Here is a 19,987-nt window from a genome sequence, read left to right on the forward strand (position 1 = left end):
GTTGGCAGCCCTGGATGCTGGAGCCAGCTGCCCAGGGTAGGTAACTGCAGGAGTCAGACGTCAACGTGGAGACAAGAATACCTGGCCCTCCTACCCATGTCTAGGGAAATGCTCACAGTCTAGCAGCAAGTTAAGTGTGGGTAGAAGAAAGGGGTTATTATTCGTCATTCGTGCCCAGCAAGTTGCACGAATCCCTGGGCTCCCCCCGCCCCCCCCCCCCAGCTCCCATCCTGCCTCCCTGCCTCCCTGCTGCTGTCGGGACCCTGCCAAGTGGGTGCTAGTAGCCCCAAAACCTCCAGGAGAGAGAGGGCCCACCAGAGAGCCAGGCCAAGGCCGGTTCCAAACCAACGCCCAGGCCCTCTCAGCGGTCCCGGCGAACAGCAGGTGTCACCCTTCTGCTTCCAAACCCCCACTGCCTCCAGGTGCTTCTCGCTCTCCAAACTTGAGTGTTCTCAGCTGCGCGCCCCGCAGAGCGGCTGCGCCCGCGTGCGCTCGCCGCGCGCTCCCGCGCCCCGGGGTAGGGTGGGGGTGGAGGGCCGCAGGTGTCCGAGAAGCCTGCCTGGCCGGGAGGTGAGGACTGTGGCTTCGCTGCCAAGTCCCTCCCCTTCCCCAGCAGCTTCTCCCGGCGCCCGGGGCGCGGAGGAGGTGCCGCCAGGGTTCCGGGCGAGGCGCGCGCACCATGGCCACGGCCGCAGCTCCAGGCCGGGTCCCCGCGCGCCTGCACTACCGCGTGCAGCTGCGCTTCGTGACCGAGGAGCAGCTTTTCACGCCCGGGCCGCTCACGACCCCCAACCCGAAATCTCTGCGGCTGGAGGTGCACGCAGCAGGGGAGGAGGCAGACGCCACGGTGACTGACGGTGAAGTACTGGGCGCCACCCACCCCGCGAGGCCCGCTCGCAGTTGCGGCCTGTGGGCGCGCGTACGGGGAGCCGCGGTGGGAAAGGACGCGCGAGGGCGGGCGGGGTGTGAGCCGGGCGCTTGTACCCGGGCGCGCATCTGGGGCCTGCGCAGGTGTGCACCCCGATGGGCTCTGGGGTGAGGACCCGCGTCCCGAGAAGGCCCAATGCATCCAGTTGGGTCTGTGTTGCTCTCAGAGAAGTTGGACGCCAGGGACTGAGAGGCCCTGAGGATTAGGCTTGGCCTACGTTAGAGATGTCAGCAGTGAGTCCTGAGAAGAAAGGCCTCAGTTGTCCTTGCTGAGAACCTCCTTTTTTAAAATTTATTTTTTTAATTTAAATTCTTTAATGTTTAAAGTATCACGTATGTGTCCTCCTCCCTCCTCTTGCCTCCCCCGCATTAACCTCTCCCCGCCGCTCCCACCCCCCAGCACATGCCCTCACCCCCCCTGCTATCTGTGAGTCGCTGGGAACCTCTTCGCGGGCAGAGCAGGGCAGGAACCGGTCCCCTTACTTCCCGTGCTGCTGAAGTTCGACCTGCAGGGAGGGCTGGGTGGGCGTGCACCTGTCTGAGCGGCTGTCACTGCCAGTGTAGCGTGTACTAGGCATTAAGTTTTGGTTCCAAAAGTAACCTATTATCGAACTCGTGCAAGTGCAATCCCCTGGGTCCCTTCAGTTGTGGGTATGTTGAGGGAATACTTCTAACGTTAGTGGGAATCTCAGACCTTTTTGAGAATTCAAGGAAATCTGTGGAACCTGGCCCCCAGAAAATGCGCTTACATATGCACTAACTCTGTATATAAATGTGAGGGGCGCACACCTCCTCCCGCCAGCTTGTAACGCTTTTGTAGTAAGTGCAGATCCATCTTCCCGCCCTAACATAAGATTTCAAGTCAAGTTCAAAGTGCTCTGCACTGCGGTGTGGTTCCAGTGGGGGTTTCAAATAACTCACAAGTGCCGTGGGAGGTTCCTCAGTCATAGGTAGAATACAGATTCGCTGCTATATCTCCAAGGCCTTAGAACAGCCTCTGGCACATAGTAGGCACTCAATAAATGCTTGTGAAAGGAAAGAAAGCCTGGAAATGGGTCTTCTAACTTTATGCTCCTTTGGGATGGGGTGGTTTGGGTATTTAAAAGAGAAGTATTAAATACCATTTGACTAATGTCTTGGGAAGCTGGAGGCTTGGCAAGAGATCAAAAGCCTTACTCAGCAACTCATTGATTTTTCTTTTAGATGCAAGAAGGAAAAGGAGTAGCTTTCAGTGTTTCTCCTGGGAATTCTGAAATGCAAGCTGCCAGAAAAGAGTTCACTTTGCCTATTATGGTAATTTTATTTAATCTGTAGCCAGGCTCAGAGAGAAACAAAAGAACAGATTTTGAGATTTGCACATTGCTTGGTGTCCTACGAATTTCTTTCCTACATGTGTGCGCTAAGAAATGTGCTAGGTTAAAGGTAACTAAGGATGTAGACTCCCCAGTGTGTTACCCAATGCCTGGCCGATGAGGATGTAATTATCTTACAGAGAGGAATAAACTTGCCTTCAATGCAGTAAATCGAGTCTAGAGATGACCTCGGTGGTATGTATTAAGCCAAACTAATGGAAATGGAAAGAGTAATTCAAGCTAAGGCAGGCAGTCATTGTCACCAGATTTTAACTAAATTTCTTGGGAAAGAGTTATACAAGGAAGCAGAGAACTCTCTCAAACAATTTGAGTTCTAAAATGTGCTCTATGTATGATCACAGTTATTTAAGCTTGCTAGTCTTCTATGGAGAGTTTTTGGAGAGATACTATTCTAGAGTTTGTTTTTGTTTTTAGTAGCACATTTTATCTTATGACCAAATGGACCCCCGTGGATGGTGGCCAGGCAGAGCCAGCTTAAAAACAAATTCTAATAAACTATTAGCAGAAAGATTCTGGTATACACAAATATCACAGATTTAGTAGCAAAATTTTGGATGCATAGGATATCTCCTGGGATGAAGATTGGCCCAAATTCTTTAATGGAATTAACAGTTTCTTAGCTCACATCTAGATTTAGTTGATAAACAAGTGTACTCTGGAGTAACACTGTCTGGGTTCAAGTCCTGATGCTACTTTTCATTAGCTGTGCTGCATTTAGCAAATTACTTAAGCTTTGGTGTTTTTCATCAGTAAAATAAGGGTGATAATACCTTAAGTTATTAAATAAAATAATGCATATGCCATAGGTATACATTAAGAGCCCAATAAGTGTTCAGTATTATTATTAATAATATATTTATGTTCTGTCCCCAAAAACCAGTTTCCTCCAGCTGTTCTGAGGATAGTTAGGCTGTATTTCTGTGAAGATATTCCTAACAAGACTTAAGTTAACTCTTGGAAAAATTGAATAATCTTTTAGATTCCCAATCTTAATAGCTTGTGTAAAGAATGGAACAAAAAGACAAGTCAGTTTATTCTCTTTTCAAGCCCTCCGATGTTGACAGTTATTTTATGAATGGGACACACCAGGTCATCCAGCAAGTAATGCACTCCAGCTTGTGAACTCTGGGAAGACAGCATTCATTCCTTCTCTTCTTAAATATTTCTTGAATTCTTATCCTACCAGGAGCCTGCCTGAGAGCATGTTTAACTCATCCTCCTGTCCCCAGAACTTTCCATAATACCTTGTGTACTCAAGGCATCGATAAATGTTTCTTGAGTGAATCAGTGATCTAATCAAGAATTTTTAAATTTTGCTAAAATAAGACTTAAAATACTGTAAGCACTGAGATTGCAGAATCTCAGTTGCGCCCAAATGATGGAGACATTGACTTTATTTATTGGTGTTTTAAGATACAGTCTATTAATTGAAAATTTGGGGTATAGATCAGAAGGTGACTGCCATGGGAAAGTTAATGTGTTACAGTTTCCAAGAAGAGGGGACACAGCACACCGTGGGCGGGGTACAAGGAGAAGCACCAGACTTGGTCTGGAGGCAGAGGGAGAACGTGGAACTGTGGTTCTGTGGGAAGGAAGGGGTGAAGCAGGGTAAGCCGGTTGAGGTTGGCTAGTTTGAGTGATTTCAGGGGTTCTGGGGTGTAGAGGCTGTCCCTAGTTGTTTGGTACCTGCCCACGTGGATAGTGGCCCTTGAGAATGAGAGACTGGTCAGGTTAGTGGTTGAGGGTGAGCTCTGGATTGGTTGGCGTGTGAAAAGTGTGCTTGCAGGTGAGCTCTTTCTGTCTCTAGGAATTGGCTAACCTGGGACAGGCAGTCTTTCCAGGGGCAGCAAGGCCCCAATGTGAAAGCATCGGAATACAGAAAATAAAGACATGGTTCATAGGAGGGAGAATCCTAATCCAAGGGGATTAGTAAGTATCAGGGTGGGAGTGTATGTCTGCGAGGCTCCGAGGCTATAGGTGGGAAGGGCCTGCAGTTAAGGTCTTGAGTTCAGGTGATGGGAAAAGTATATAAAGTGTTTTCATAGCTCAAGTGTATGAAAGAACTGGAAAATGAAGGGGGAACAAAAAAGGTGGGCGGATGGGCCTGCTTTCCACTTCCTTCTCCAAATGCTGGGGGCTGCAGGAGGAAGACATCAAGAGCTGAGACTATGTCGCACCAAGGCAAAGGGTAGAGTGGATCTCCAGGAGAGAAGATAGAACATTTTCCCTTTCTCAGTTTATATTTGTCTTTTAATTAATCTGGAAGAGTTAGGAAAATATATACATAAGCCACATAGACATCAGGTATGAAAATGCAGTGATTTTGTCTCTGAGATATTGTAAAAGGATTCTAGGGGTTTTGTTCCCTAGTAGTTGCTCATCTCATTAGAGGAGGAAAAAAGGAACAGAGGAAAAGTCAGAGAAAAACATCCTTTGTATCACATAGGAGTTTTAATCTTCCTTTGTTAAATTCTGTGAAAACGGAGTTAGTAAATTGAGGCCTATGGACAGAATCCTGAAGTCAGTCACCTACATACAATATAAGCATTCATTACTTTTCATTCAACAAATAGTTTTTGAACACATCTTCATGCCAATCACTGTGCAAGCAATAAATGAGCTGCATAAAGACCCATCTCTCTGGAGCTAATATTTTAATCGGGGAGGACAATGGCCAAAGACACAACAAGATAATTTCAGATCAAGATAAATGTTTTGAATAAAATGAGCGGAATGAAAAAAAAAAAAGAGAGAGAGAGAGAGAGAGAGAGAGGGAAGATAGTATGGTCAGCGAAGGTCTCTCTGAGGAAATAATATTTGATCTGAGGCTGGAAGGATGAAAGGAGCCAGCTAAGCAAAGAGCTGGAGGAAAAGTGTTGCAGGCAGAAGGAATGACAGTGAAAAGGCTCTGAGGCTGGGAGCTGGTGTGTTTGAGATGATGGTCAGTGTAGCTGACGCTTGTTAAGAGGGATGGGGAGTAATTCAAGTTGGAGTTTAGCATTCCAGTTATTGGAGCATAACAAGCTACCTGTAAACTCGGTGACTTAAAATAACTATTTTATAATGTTCTCAACTCTGTGGTTTAGGAACAGGCAGGGCTTGGCTAGGTGATCTTTTGATCCTTATGACATCAACTGAGGGTTCTCTTCGGCCCTCAGCTGGTGGCCAGCTTGGTCGGGAAAAGCCAAGAAGGCTTCATTCACCTGAGCTGGTATCTGGGCAGGTGTGATGGCTAATTTTTTTGTGTTAATTGGATGGGCTGTGTGCCCAGATATTTATTCAAACATTGTTCTGGATGTTTCTGTGAGGGTGTTTTGGGTGAGATGGTTTAAATTGGTGACTTTGAGTAAAGCAGGTTACCCTCCGGAATGTGGGTGGGCCTCATCTAATTAGTTGAAGGTGCTAATAGAACAAAGACTGATCTTCCCTGAGCAAGAAAGGATTCTGCCGGCAGTGCTTTAACTGCAACCCTGGCTCTTCCCTGGACCTTCACCCTGCCAGCCTACCCTGCAGATTTTGAACTTGCCAGTTTCCATAATTGTGTGGGTCCATTCCTTGAGATAAATCACTTTCTGTCGATATGCACGCTTCTTATGGGTTTTGTGTCTTGGGAGAGCCTCAACTAATACCATGGAGATGACTGAAAGACCAGGACTCTCCGTGGGGAGCCTGCATGTAGCCTTTCCATGCTTGGTTTCCTCCTGCCTGGCTTCCTCATACCATAGACTTCTTCCATGGAGACTCATGGTTCCAAGTGGGAGTTTTCTAGCAGATAAAGCCGAAGCTGCATTATTTTTTGTGACCCATTCCTGGAAATTAATTGACATCACCCATGTCATGCTCTATTGGTCAAAGCAGTTACAAGCCTGCCCAGGTTCAGGGGGAGAGGATGTAAACTCCCCCGCTTTGTGGGAGGAGTGTCAAAGAAATTGAGGACAATGCTTTCTGGTAACATTGCCAGAAAGACCAACCAGGTCATGTGGGATGTGATTCTCATTCATTCACTCTCCCTCTCTTTCTCCCTCTTTCACGCTTGTTTTAGGGGGGTGGGCTGTAATAACAGCCCTCTTCATCACCATCACGGAAGAAGCTGTTCAGAGAGCATGAGTTTTGATGTGCACCCTAATACACTTCCTAATTCTTCCCTCATGATCTGAACCTGTCCCCAACCCCAAAAGGCAAAAACACATGCAGACCTACCACTTGGGCCGAACAGCCCAGAAAAACACCTTCTCGGTAGGCAAGCACGCCAGGAAGCAAGAGGTGAGGTGGCTGGCCTGGACAGGTTCCTGTCCTTCTCCCCAAAGCATCCACCAAGAGAACGCTGGGTGGGGAGAGAGGCTAGAATTGTCTCGGGGGCACAGTATTTCTCATTGCAGCCTGAATACCACATGTGCTGAGACCTTCTCCGTTGTGAGAGACGTTGCCGAACGGTTAGCACTGTGGTTCCTTCCCAGTGAATGCCAGCAACCCCCACTCTGGTGCCCCAGTTACTGTGACAATGAAGAGCAACCTTCGTGCATGCTAGCAGAACTTTCACATGGACACAGAGGGGAGGAAAAACGCAGAATCCCGTCCCTTCACCTCTCCCCTCCCAATAACCACTAACTTGGACACTCTCACACTTCTCCATCTGAACTGTCTGAAAGTCACTACATAGATCTCTGGCACAGTTGGTCCCTCTCCCAAACAGTAGACTAGCGCTTATATTCACAGTCACAGCCCACCTTGCAACGATTTCATCCCAGCAACTATTTAGATACAGTATGATGGTTGCACGGAAGAGTGGTTAAAGCATGTGAAATAGTCAGAATCCTGCCAAGTAACTCCTTTCTTTTATTGTTATTTTACCAAGAGCAGCGTTTACATGATTTTGTTATAGCTTTCCAAGAAATATGCTTAATGCCCCTTCACTGAGGCTTTCAGCGGGTCCTGGCTTTGTGTTCCAGCATTATGGGCACATCAATGGAGAGAAAGCATTTCCTTCCTCTGTCAGGCTGTAGTGGTACCTCGAATGGATGACAAATGGAAAACCGTCCAAGGCCCCTGTGTATCTGAGTCTAAAGACACCAGAAGTGAAAACAGATGAAAAGACTTGTTTTCATGGTCAAAGAAAGACCCTCTAAGATCCCTTTCTCCTCCCATTTTCAATAGTGGTACTAAGATGGGGTCTGTATTCAGCCGACAAATAAATCAGTTCAAAGGCAGGCAGTCCACTGATTAATACTTTCAGTCAATGCCATTGGAAAGAGAAACAAGGCATGTAGATCTGGGGAGTAAATTGTAGATAGCATCGCAGCGCCTCATTTTAAGAATTAGTACTGAAATAATATATAATAAAAAGAATTAATACTGAAACCAAGAGGTTGCTGAGCAAGAAAAGGGCATATCACTGACATCATATTTGTGCTTTGTGTTGTGACTGGCCCCTGGGTATTTGGAAAAATGAGGCTTACAACCATGTACCAGACTAGAGCCGCCCTGATGATGAAAATCCCTCTTCACTGCTCCCTCTCCCTGGGTCACAGACAGAAGCACCTTTCCCCAGTGGTTAGAAGTGGATTAAGGAGTGAGTGCATTCTGTCATCCGGATCCCATCTTCCCAGGGTTTTCCTCCCGCAAAATCCTTATGCCTGGGGCTTTCCCCACCCCCCACAATTCCTTTTCCTTCCAGCCTGGGGTTTCCACCTGAGGAGTTTCTGATAAAAGGTTTACCCAGCGCATTAGCATTTTAATAGACAAATCCATGCCTCAGAGCAATGACTTTAGATTCTTGAATAGGGTCTTTCTTTCAGGTCTGAGAGATCACTGGGTATCCCAGATCACTCTCTGATTACTTATTTATTTTTATTATTATTATTATTATTATTACTATTTTTGTTAGCTAAACTACTCTCTTATTGTGGCTGCTAGACACATTATCTCTAGCCTCACAGTAACCTGGAGGGTAGAAATATAAGAAATTTCCAGGTTATTTTATGGGCTCATTTTGTCTCAGATATATTGTCCTCAAAACCTGTACTCCCCACTTTCCATGGCACCCACCTAGGGTTTAGTTACTGTCTTTAACCCAGGGTACAGCTGGACTTCTAGCCACAAATCCAAAGTTGCATTTGTCTATAGACTAAGGAGAAATTTAAAAAATTATTTCCTTTTGGTTAATAAGTAAATAACCAAGTTGGAATCACAGGCTACAAATCGCAAGTGTATTTGAGACACCTTCAGAGGAAGGGAGGCAGTTGACTCAAATGCTTCTGAGAATATGAATGAGAAGCTTTAAGCACATTTTCAAATTAGGAACCATAAAGGCGGAAAGAATAAAGAGCACTAGCCAGGTCAGCTGAATGGACTATTTGAGCTACGCGTATTCTAAGTATTGTCATCACGAAATTGAGTTCCTGGTCAGTCTCTTTGGTAAGATGGATAAAAAGGTCTCCAGTAACACTTCATCTTTAACTATAGAAAGCTTATAGTTATCTCCTGGGAAATATAAGTCAACCCTGAGGCTATATGAGAACTGAAAAACTTGTTTAACATGTTTGTTTTCAGAAATTGTATTTATTTATGATGTGTTTATTTTAGAAAATTGCATTTGTTAGCATGTTTATTGTAGAAAATTGAATTTATTCACCTCATTGTGTTGTACACAGCAGCACTGAGATGAATAGCTTTCTCACTTTCTTCAGTAGGTCTCCCCATACCAGTGACAGGAATTCATTTCATTTGTTGATTCACACAATTCATATTCATTGCACACCTAGCAGGAGCCAGGCACTGTTCAAGGCACTGGGGAAATAGCAGTGTATTAGTTACTTGTTGCTTAGAGTAACACATGACCACCATCTTAGTGGCTTACAACAACACACACTGATGATCCCACTGCCTCTGTGGTCAGGAATCGGGGCACGACGTAGATGGTCCTCTGCTCAGGGTGTCAGAGGCTTCTGTCAGGGCTCTGGCGGGGGCTGAGGTCTCATGGAAAGCTGTGGCTGGGGAAAGGATCCTCCTCAAAGCCCACGCATGTGGGTGCTGGCTCAGTTCAGCTCATCAGGGGCTGTTCTCTGAAGGCTTCAGTTCCAGGCTGCCGGTTCATCGGAGGTCACTTTGGGGTCCTTAGCAGATAGGCCTTCCCCACTTGGCAACTCGTTTCATCAAAACCAGCCAGAGAGAGTGTGTTAGCAAGAAGAACGTCTCAATCTTACGTGGCCTAACCTTGGAAGCAACATCCATGACTTTTGTTGTAGTTATTGATCTCAGGCCACTCCATACTAAAGGGAAGAGGATTCCATAATGGCATGAACTTGGAGACCGGGCTCCTTGAGGGCCATCTGAGAGTCTGCCTGCCACAAGGAATGAGCAGACCAAAGCCACCACTTTGACAGAGCACATGTGCTCGGTTGCCATTGGGAAAGCATCAAGGTTGTTGTCTGCGCTGCACTTCCTTTAGGCCTGTTGGAGAAAAATGTATTTATGCTTCTAACACCAATTGCTGAACACCACATGAGGAATTTTTCTTTTTCAAATGACTTATCAGATATAGTCCGGCCCTGAAACTCGCAGGGAGTCTGCAGTTGCACTGCAGAACTGAAGCGTGTGTACTAGTACACAGCAGCAGAAGACGGCCCTTAGCAGAGCCGCACTGATCAGTGAAACAGAAAATAAGCTCCAGCGTGCTTTTGGTTCTAGGTCCCGCGCTGCACTGTGGGTAGCTGGCTAGGAGAGGCCCCTGTTGATGAAGAAGACAAATCCCCTTGAGGTACCTTCTGTTGGATTTTTAGGGAGCGTTCCTTAGTCCTGACTTCATTTCTTTGTCGTCCGGGCTTAGCTAGCTTTTCTTCTTTGCAGAGAAGAGGTGTATTGAAGATAAATTTTGCCTTGTGTGTATGTTCTCACACTGAATGCTTTTATTAAATCACTAGCAGGGGAGCCAGAGTGAGCTGCTGTTTCAAATACTAGAAATTAAAGTGACGTTCTATAGAGTGAAGCAAAGAAGTGTGTACAGGATGGGAAAAAGAGAGAGAGAGAATAGATGGAAGGCAAGAGGAAGTGGGGAGGGAGGGAGACAGGAGGGAGGAAGGAGGGAAGGGAAAGGAAAGAAGGAAGGAGGAAGCAAAGAGGGGAAGAAGAAAGGAAGATAAGAGGACCGGAAGTTGGACCGTTACTGTGGACTTGCTGCATCTGGCCAGATAAACAAGTGGTACACTCCACGGACATTGCTGTGGTCTGTACTAGCCATGGTTTAGGGCTTTAAGTCATTATCTAAAACATGTCTCATGAACCTTGAAATTTCCCTAGTTGTGCATTTAGAATTTATTTTTTAAAAGACATGGAGATAGACTGCTGACAGGCTTGAGAGAACACCCATACTTTGGATTTCCGGTATCAGAAACATCAACGATGAATGAAAAGCCATAGCTCAGAAAGGGAAGAGGAAGTGAATCTGAGCTGTGTGTATTGCTCTTAGCCTCACCACGTCTGGCTAATAACACCGCAGACTAATGTGAGATACCCTGCAGGTACTTGGAAAAAATTGAGGCACAATTTTCAGGACCTGCCCTGAGACATTGGAGGAAAGAGCAGAGCTGAGATGCACACCCACTCACTCGGGGGCTAGTGTCTGAGGCGCCATAATGCTTCTCTGTGCTTGGGAAACGAAAGGCCTGTGTAATTGCTGCATGTCTTTCCTTTGGATAAAGCCTATTTTCCCTTTAAAGGAAAACTCATTTCTGATTTCATATATTTTTTTCTTCCTCAGAGAAGGAATTTTTTATCCTGTTTCCACAGATGTCAAGTCCTTCAGAATACGAATTGTGTTTCCTTAGATTTTTAGGAATATCAGATCAGAAGAGCAGAGAACATGTCAACCACAGGCAATGGATATTAATTTCCTAATCTATAGAATAGGAAGAGCCTTAGAAGAGAGTGTGGTGCAGAGCGGTGGATGAATCTTCGGGCTTACCTAGCAAGTACTTGTTGGAGCTAGGGCTAGGGCCCAGCTCCCCGATGCCCAGTTCCGCTCTCTCTGCCACAGGCTCCTTAGAGCCACACTCTCTTAGCCAACTCGTGGGATTTTTTATCTCTGGACTCCCAGGAATAGTTGTGATTTTTCTTTTTCATATTCAAGAGGGCTTTGTCTGTCTGTTTCAAAAAGCATTTGATTCCCTGATGTTCTATTTAGAACGGCAGTACACTTCCTTATGTTATGTTGAAGCATTTCATTAGTCCTACTGTCTTTGCATTTCCCCAACTATGAGATGGCCCTTTACTTTCACTTTTGTGAGGTCAGGGCTTGTGTCTTAACCTTTCCTACATTTCTAGGAAAGATGTACAGCAGGGCCTGGTTCTAGTGGGTACAGTGATGCAGCTTCTGGGTCAGAAAGTGCAAGTCAAGTTTTTCTAGGAAAATATGGACCTAGAACCCATATGAGCTTTACTCAGCCATTAATACAGTGAGAGAATTTTTCTGTAACTTTTCTCGAAAATTAATCAAGTTTCTCCTTGCTTTTATTAGTTAATTTTTTTCCACTTGGAGTAAACTCTTCCTACTCATAACGTGTGCCTGAACTTTAAAATAAAAACAAAACAAAAAAACATGACAAGAGAAGGGAGTCAGTGGAGCTAATTTGCAGTGTCTACCTCAACAAAGCATCATTTAATGTAATCATCTCTAAGCTTTCACACACTTTCCCCTGCTTCTTTCTCAAATGTGTTGTCACACTTTTAGTTAGTATAGTTCACATGGGGCCAAACATATTTGCAATCTTTAGCTAGCACCCACCTTTCAAAACAGCCCTGAAATGTCTAACAAACCTAGAAATTTCTCTTAGGAAGCCAGACAGGAAAGTTTTCTAATAGTTTTCTAGTAGCTTAGATCCCAGTAAATAGGGCCTTCATGCCATTTGCAGCAGAATGATTCCTACTCTTGATCTAAGGGGAACAGAGACTGTTGTCAGAAGTCGGTGGACCTAGAGTCTGCAGCTTATGAAAAGGTGCCTTCTTGCCCTTACACCTCTTAACATGTCCCCCCGACTATCTCCTTGGAGACCACTAGCCCTTAAATTTAGAGAGTGAAATTTCTAAGCCAAAAAAGCCAGTCAGAGAAAGACAATTATCACACGATCACGCTCATATGTGGAATCTACTGAACAGAATAAACTGATGAACAGAATAGATCCAGAGACCTAGAAGCATGGAACAGACTGTCACATCTCAGTGGAAAGGTGGGGGTGGGTGGGAAGAGATCTACTAAAGAACTTGTATGCATATATACATAACCCATGACTCAGACAATAGGGTGGTGAAGGCCTGGGGCAGGTGGCTGGCGTGGGCTAGAAGAGGTCAACTGGGGGATAAAAGGGAACATATGTAATATTTTTAACAATAAAAATTAAAAACAATAAAATTCATTGTTATGTTTTAAAAAGATACCAGTAATATATACAAATTAAGAGGCAAAAAACATAACACAGAGAAACTGAGGCATGAGAGGCAGAGTAGTGAAGGCTAGAAAGAACCATGAACCCCTGTCCATCTTCTTACAAGAGCCTTCAGTAAAAGCCTTTTATTGGATACCTCTGCACCATGTAACTGCTCCCCAACATTCTGTTTTTCCTTTTTGTCTCACATTTTTCACCTTTAGCTAGTTATCTACTGGGGTGTATGGTGGTGGGATCCATCTTTTTTGGACAGACTTCCCAATACGTGTAAGTCTTCTGTGATTCTGGCACTCATTTTTCCTGTGTCATTTCAGGAATAATAGTGTACACCCATGAGAACTAGTAAACGTGTTTTGACATAGGTATGACAAGGATGGGAAACTAGGGCTCTCACAGCTGACAGTCATTAGAAATGTTGTGTGTGGTGACACAGCATTATTAAACATTTAATTTGCTGGACAGTTGATGTAATGATGATGGTATAAATTGTACTCTCCTCAAATGTCCTCCCCACCCCAAACAAAAATAACAGCAAGAACTAAAACTCATGCTTTCAGCATAACAAGAAGACACATACTGTCTAAACTTCAAAATACCTGCAGTTACAAAAACAAAACCAAAATCCCGCTGAGTTCTCTCCATCCTCCTGCTGTAAACCCCTGTGGGTTACAAGAGCAGTCTCTGGAAAATTGCAGGGAAGAACTAGCAGCAGGCCTGATAGGATCTAAAATCATCCCCATAAGGGGAAATTCACTATAAGAGTGAAAATACTGAAAACAACAACAAAAAAGTGATCTAGTAGATTAGGAAACTGAAAACAGGGAAGAAATGTAAAATTTCAAACAGGTGTCAAGAGGCAGTTTTGGAAAGATAACACTTCAGGAGACAAGAAGTTTAAAATGGAGAGGCACCCTTTGGAACCGCATGTAGAAGAGAAATTTTAAAGAGCACGTTGGTAATCCTACAAGGCAAGAGAAAAAAAGCAAAGAACAAATAGTCCCAACCCTAGAGTCCTGATTCCAAAAAAAAGGAACCATCCAGTAAATCAGCCACATTTCAATCCTCTGAGAGAAGAGTGGATTCTTAAACTGGGTATCTCTCAAACTGCTCCCAGCCCTAGTCCCGTACACAGAAGTACAGAGGCACAAACAGTTTTCATTTATAAATAACTACCATAAAAATATAGCAGGAAATGAGAATCAAATTAATTCAGCTGATGAACATTTCACTTACTAACTGGAAAGGAATGAAATATTCTCAAGTAAGCATTTGGGGATTTGAAAAGCAAACCACTTTGAAACAGAAATTTAAAACCAAGGACATGAAATGGACACATAATGAAAAAGACTAAAAATGAGGATTGATTACATTCAGGAAAAACAGAGAAGAAATAGTCTAAATCAGACGTCCTCAAGCCGGGTGCCGCTGCCTGTCCTGCTTAGCAGCCGACTCGTCCCGGGCCCGCAGTGCGCATAGGAATTTGTTCATAGTTTTTTTTTTTAAACTATAGTCCGGCCCTCCAACAGTCTGAGGGACAGTGAACTGGCCCCCTGTTTAAAAAGTTTGAGGATCGCCGAAACCGGTTTGGCTCAGTGGATAGAGCGTCGGCCTGTGGACTGAAGAGTCCCGGGTTTGATTCCGGTCAAGGGCATGTACCTTGGTTGCGGGCACATCCCCAGTGGGAGGTGTGCAGGAGGCAGCTGATCGATGTTTCTCTCTCATCGATGTTTCTAGCTCTCTATTCCTCTCCCTTCCTCTCTGTAAAATATCAATAAAATATATTTAAAAAAAAATAAATAAAAAAATAAAAAGTTTGAGGATCCCTGGCTAAATTATATAGGAAATAAAGAGTAACTTAAGAATTCCCTAAGGAATAAAATATTCAAACAAAAGTTAAGAGCATTGAAGAAAAACAGGAGAAGATCCAGAAAATAACAAATGAGATTAAAAGATATATTAAAAGAATAAAAAAGAAAGTGTTTGAAATGAAATGCATGTAAAGATGATCCAATTAGACATAATTGGAGTCCCTGAAAACAACATACAAAAGATACAAAACCATGGAACAGAATTAGTATTTAAAATTATGATTTTAAAAAGCCTTCATTGAAATAGAAGGTTAAACAGACCAATTTCCATCAAAGAAATAGAGAAGGAAGCACCAAATCTAGATAGTTCACAGGATGGTTCTATTAAACATTCAGAGACCACATAGAGCCATGTTCTATAACTTACCTAAGGTGTCAAAATTCTTTTAAGGAAATAAGCTGATGGCAGCATAATTAGAAAGTTATTACTAATATCACTTACGAATATTGATGCAAAAGTACTTAATAAAACGTAAGTAAACAAAACCAAACGTCTCAATAAAACCTGATAAAACATGATTAAGCAATTTATTTTCAGGAGTGCAAGCTTGGTTCCTACTTGGAAATCCAGGAAAAATGATATACTATATTAACAGACCTAGAGAGAACCAAAATCATATGAGTATCTCCAGAGGTGCTAAAAAAGACTGGACAAAATTCAACTTAATAAAAAATATATTCCAGTCTTAATGCAAGCATCCTACTTAATGGGAAAATACTAGAAGCACTTCCACTAAGATTAAGAACAAAGAAAACATGCTTTCTGTCTCCATTACTGTTCAACCTTGTCCTGGAAGTAATAGCCAGGACAATTAGAGGGATGAGAATTGGAAAGAGAAAGCAATTTCTATTTGCAGATAATATGATCATGTACCTGGAAAACCCTAGGGAAACAATGGTAAAAGTTTCTCCAATAATAAAAGAATTCAGTAAAGCAGCAGAATATAAAATTAACATAAGGAAATTGAAATTACTAGTGATTAGATACAGAAACAATAACCAGTTTGTGGATATAATGGGAGAGAAACCTCATTTAAATAGCAACAAAGGAGATTAAGTACTTAAAAGTTAATTCAACATTAAATTTGTAAAAACTAAACAAGGCAATCTTTAAAACACTCCCAAAAGACACAGAAGTATGTGAATAAATTAAAGTCTGCCTTCTCTGTTCTTGGAAAGGATGACTCACATCATAAAGATGTCCCTTTCCCTAAATTAATTTAAAAGTTTAACACTATCCCAATAAAATAACAAACTTTTTGTTTAAGTGAAATTGGATGACTTAATATGAGAGTTTATATGGGAACAGTACATAGCTAGGAGAGCATTAAAAAAGAAGAGCTATGCAGGAACAGTACCCCTACCATATATTAAAAAATGCCACAAAGAGAGAACACCCCTGCTTGGATTTCTTTCTTCCTCAGAGAATAAGAAATCTGTCTTTCTCTTCATATAATTAAAACATGAAGAGAAAGACAGATCAATGGAATAGAATAAAAGCCTAGCAGTAGACCCAAGACTACCTGGAACTATAATATAAAGATGTCATTTCAAATCTTCAGACCAAAGATAGATTTTTAATAAGTGATTCTGGGACAACTGGTTAGCCATTTGGAAAAAGACAAAATTAGATCATACACATCACACACAAGGATAAACTCCAGATGGATCTGAAACCTAAATATAAAAAATAAAATCATGTAAGTACCAGAAGAAAACATACATTCTTATTTTACCTGCACGAGGAAAAGTGTGATTGATCTCAAAATACTGATGCAATTAAAGAAAGTATTAATAAAATTTAATGTAGAAAAACACAAAATCTTTGCAGTTCAAAACATAACTAACAAACTGAGAAAATTTTGCAATATATATCACAAAGTTAATATCCTTAATATATAAGGCCATCTTAAAAATAAGGGGGAAATTCAATAATAATGTGCAAAAGATATTAATAGATAATTCATAGAAAAAGATGTAAAATGGTCTTTCAAGGGTAGCTGAATGGATGAGATAACAAGATCCATATATATACTATATACAACAGACCCACTTCAGAACAAAAGGCACACACAAACTGAAAATAAAGAGATGGCAAAAGATATTTCATGCAAATAGAAATGAAAAAAAGCTCGGGGTAGCAATATTTATATCAGACAAATGGACTTTAAAACAAAAATTATAATAAGAGACAAAGAAGGAGATTACATAATAACAAAGGGATCAATCCAACAAGAGGATATAATCCTTGTAAACATTTATGCACCTAACATAGGAGCACATCCTATATAATAAAAGGCTAATATGCAATCAACCGAATGACAGAACGACTGGTTGCTATGACACGCGCTGACCACCAGGGGGCAGAGGCTCAATGCAGGAGCTGACCCCTGGTGGTCAGTGCGCTCCCATAGAGGGAGCGCTGCTCAGCCAGAAGCTGGGCTCATGGCTGGCGAGCGCAGCAGCGGTGGTGGGAGAACCTTTGCGGCAGCGCTGAGGATGTCCAACTGATGGCTTAGGCCCCTCCCCACGGGCCTAAGCCATCAGTTGGACATCCCCCGAGTGCTCCAGGACTGTGAGAGGGTGCAGGCTGGGCTGAGGGACCACCTCCACCCAAGTGCACGAATTTCGTGCACCAGACCTCTGGTAAATATATGAAACAAATATTGATGTATATAAAGGGAGAGAACAGTAATACAATCATATTAGGGGAGCTTAACATCATTAACATCAATGGATAGATCTTCCAGTCAGAAAATCAACAAGGAAACAGCAGCCTTAAATGACACATTACCAAATGAACTTAATTGATATTTATAAAGCATTTCATTCCAAAGCAGTAAATAGACATTATTTTCTAGTGCATTTGGAACATTTTCCAGGGTAGACCACATGTTAAGCCACAAAACAAGTCTCAAAAAATTTAAGGAGATTGAAATCATATCCAGCATCTTCTCTGACCACAATGATATGAAACCAGAAATCAATTAAAAGAAAAATATCTATAAAATACAGACACGTGGAAGCTAAATAATGTTACTAAATAATAAATGGGTTAACAACAAGATCAAAAGATATACCAAGACATCAAAAGCTACATGAGGAAATCAAAAGATATACTGAGACAAATGAAAATAAAACCACAACAAACCCAAATCTGTGGGACACAGCAACAGCAGTCCTAAAAAGGTAATTCATAACAATATAGCCAACAAGAAAGAATCTCAAATAAACAATCTAACCTTAAACCTAAAGAAAAAAATAAACTAGGAAAAGAACAATAAAGCCCACAGTGAGTAGAAGGAAATAATAAAGATCAGAGCATAAATAAACAAAATAGAGTTTAAAAAAATACAAAAAATTCAATGAATCCAAAAGCTGGTTCTTAAAAAAAAAAAAAAAAAAAAAAAAAAAAAATCTTAATTAACCTTTAACCAGACTCATCAAGAAAAAAAAGAGAGAACACAAATAAATAAAATCAGAAATGAAAGGGGAGTATTAACAACTGACATCACAGAAATACATAGGATTATAAGAAAATACTTCGAAGATTATATAGCAACAAATTGGACAATCTGGACAAAATGGATAAATTCTTAGAAATATACAATCTTCCAAACGGAATCAAGAAGAAACAGAAAATCTGAACAGACTGATTATAAATAGTGAATCAAAGTAGTAATAAAAACTCCCAGTAAAGCAAAAGTCCTGGGATGAGATGGCTTCACAGGTGAATTTTACCAAACATTCAAAGATGAACTAACGCCTATCCTTCTCAAGCTATTCAAAAAAATTTAAGAGTAGGGAAGATGCTTAAGATTCCACCAAAAAACTACTAAATGATATATGAATTCAGCAAAGTTGCAGGATACAAAATAAATATTCAGAAATCACTTGCATTTTTATAAACCAATAATTAACTATCAAAAAGAGAATTAAGAAAATAATCCCATTTACAATTTCATCCAAAAAAAAAAAAAATAACATACCCAAGAATAGCTTTAACAAAGGAGGCAAAAGACCTATACTTGGAAAGCAGTAAGACTCTGAAGAAAGAAATTAAAAAAGATAAAGATAAATAGGAGCATATCCATAAGTGGATAGGAACTATCAACATCACTAAAATGTCCATACTGCCCAAAGCAGTATATAGATTCATAGCAATCCCTATCAAAATACCAATAGCATTTTTTTCACAGAACTAGAACTAATCTAAATTTTTATAGAAACCACAGAAGACCCCTAATAGGCAGATTTTTCTTTCTCTCTTGCGTCCAGCCATATCAGTGTTTGTCAGTTTCCACAAAGGTCCGATGCAGTAACTTATTCCTCTCGTTGCAAAGCTATTCCGCTTTCCCTTTAGCTTTTTATCTGTGACTCATACTTCGATTCAGCTCTGTCACTTGAGGGCACCTCTCTCAGTAATCCACATGAGAGTGAAGCTGCCATATTTCCCCTTCATACCACAGACTAGTTGTACAGTTGTGTGATCGTTAAGTTCTTTTTCTAAATATTTCTCCTGTTCTCTTATTTGTGGCACGTTTCTTTGTCTCCACACTTTGGCTGCCACTGGTGTTTCTTTCTATGTATTAGGTAGATCTGCTATGACTCCCAGTCATAGGGTGGCCTTACGTAGTACATGCCTTATGGGACCTCGTGGCTCAGTCTCCTTGATCATCTGTGTTGGGTGCTCCAGGATGTCCTTTCTGAGGGCCCTTCTGTGGTAGTTGAGTCTTGATTGCTTTTGGCCCATTTGGTGTGGGTTTGACCCTCAGGCTGGCTTCCTCGGAGGATCAAACGTGACCACAGTGTACGAGGGGCTGTGCAGATGCTACCCACACAGAACGGAATTCGCCTCAGCAGGGTCCGGTCCCTGATGAGATCTCCCTTTGGACGTGCCACTTGTGGAGCTAATTGGGCCATGCTCTGATAGTGTCTAAGGCTGCCCACTGGGTGTGTTGATTCTGGGGCCTCTTGGGCGGGACTCTGGTGCAGGTGAATATCAGACGCTGCCTCTAATAAACCATTTCTGAGAGAGGAGTTCTAGGAAGGCGTGCCTGGGCCCGAGAAGGAAGACAATCTTTAAAAAAACCCACCATTTTGTAGGGCCATGTAAAGAACTGAAGAAATCATTGTCAGAGAGCCACTTGAAAGCTATTTCTAGTTCTAAGATGTAGTGAGCTTTCCCAGCCAAGATAAGCAATACAACTTAGCCTAGCCTTGTGCTGCAGGGGCCATGGAGTAGAAAGGAGGGACTATAGATAGCTTTTAGGCCTGAGGAAGCAGTTAATCAGCAATAAAGGACCAACAGGTAAAAAATTTTGTTCATCCCTTGCTTGTTGTTGTTGATGAGCTATCAAACATAAACATTCTGCTCACCATC

The 19,987-nt window shown here is 42.3% G+C and overlaps 1 protein-coding gene across 2 annotated transcripts in view; it reads left to right on the top strand.

The window, feature by feature from the left end:
- Positions 1–462: 462 nt before the first annotated feature.
- LOC308247866 (histone-arginine methyltransferase CARM1-like) overlaps positions 463–19,987 on the top strand; it is a 230,643-nt gene continuing 211,118 nt past the window's right edge. The window contains exon 1 of one of the 2 annotated variants that reach the window (XM_080667620.1): positions 463–857. In XM_080667620.1, coding sequence (XP_080523746.1) covers positions 680–857 — 178 coding nt within the window. In that variant the 5' untranslated portion in view covers positions 463–679. The remainder of the gene's footprint in view (positions 858–19,987) is intronic. The other variant, XM_080667621.1, reaches the window with a different exon arrangement.

Source organism: Plecotus auritus (assembly GCF_963455305.1).
Source record: "Plecotus auritus genome assembly, chromosome: 5".
NCBI classification, from domain to species: domain Eukaryota; kingdom Metazoa; phylum Chordata; class Mammalia; order Chiroptera; family Vespertilionidae; genus Plecotus; species Plecotus auritus.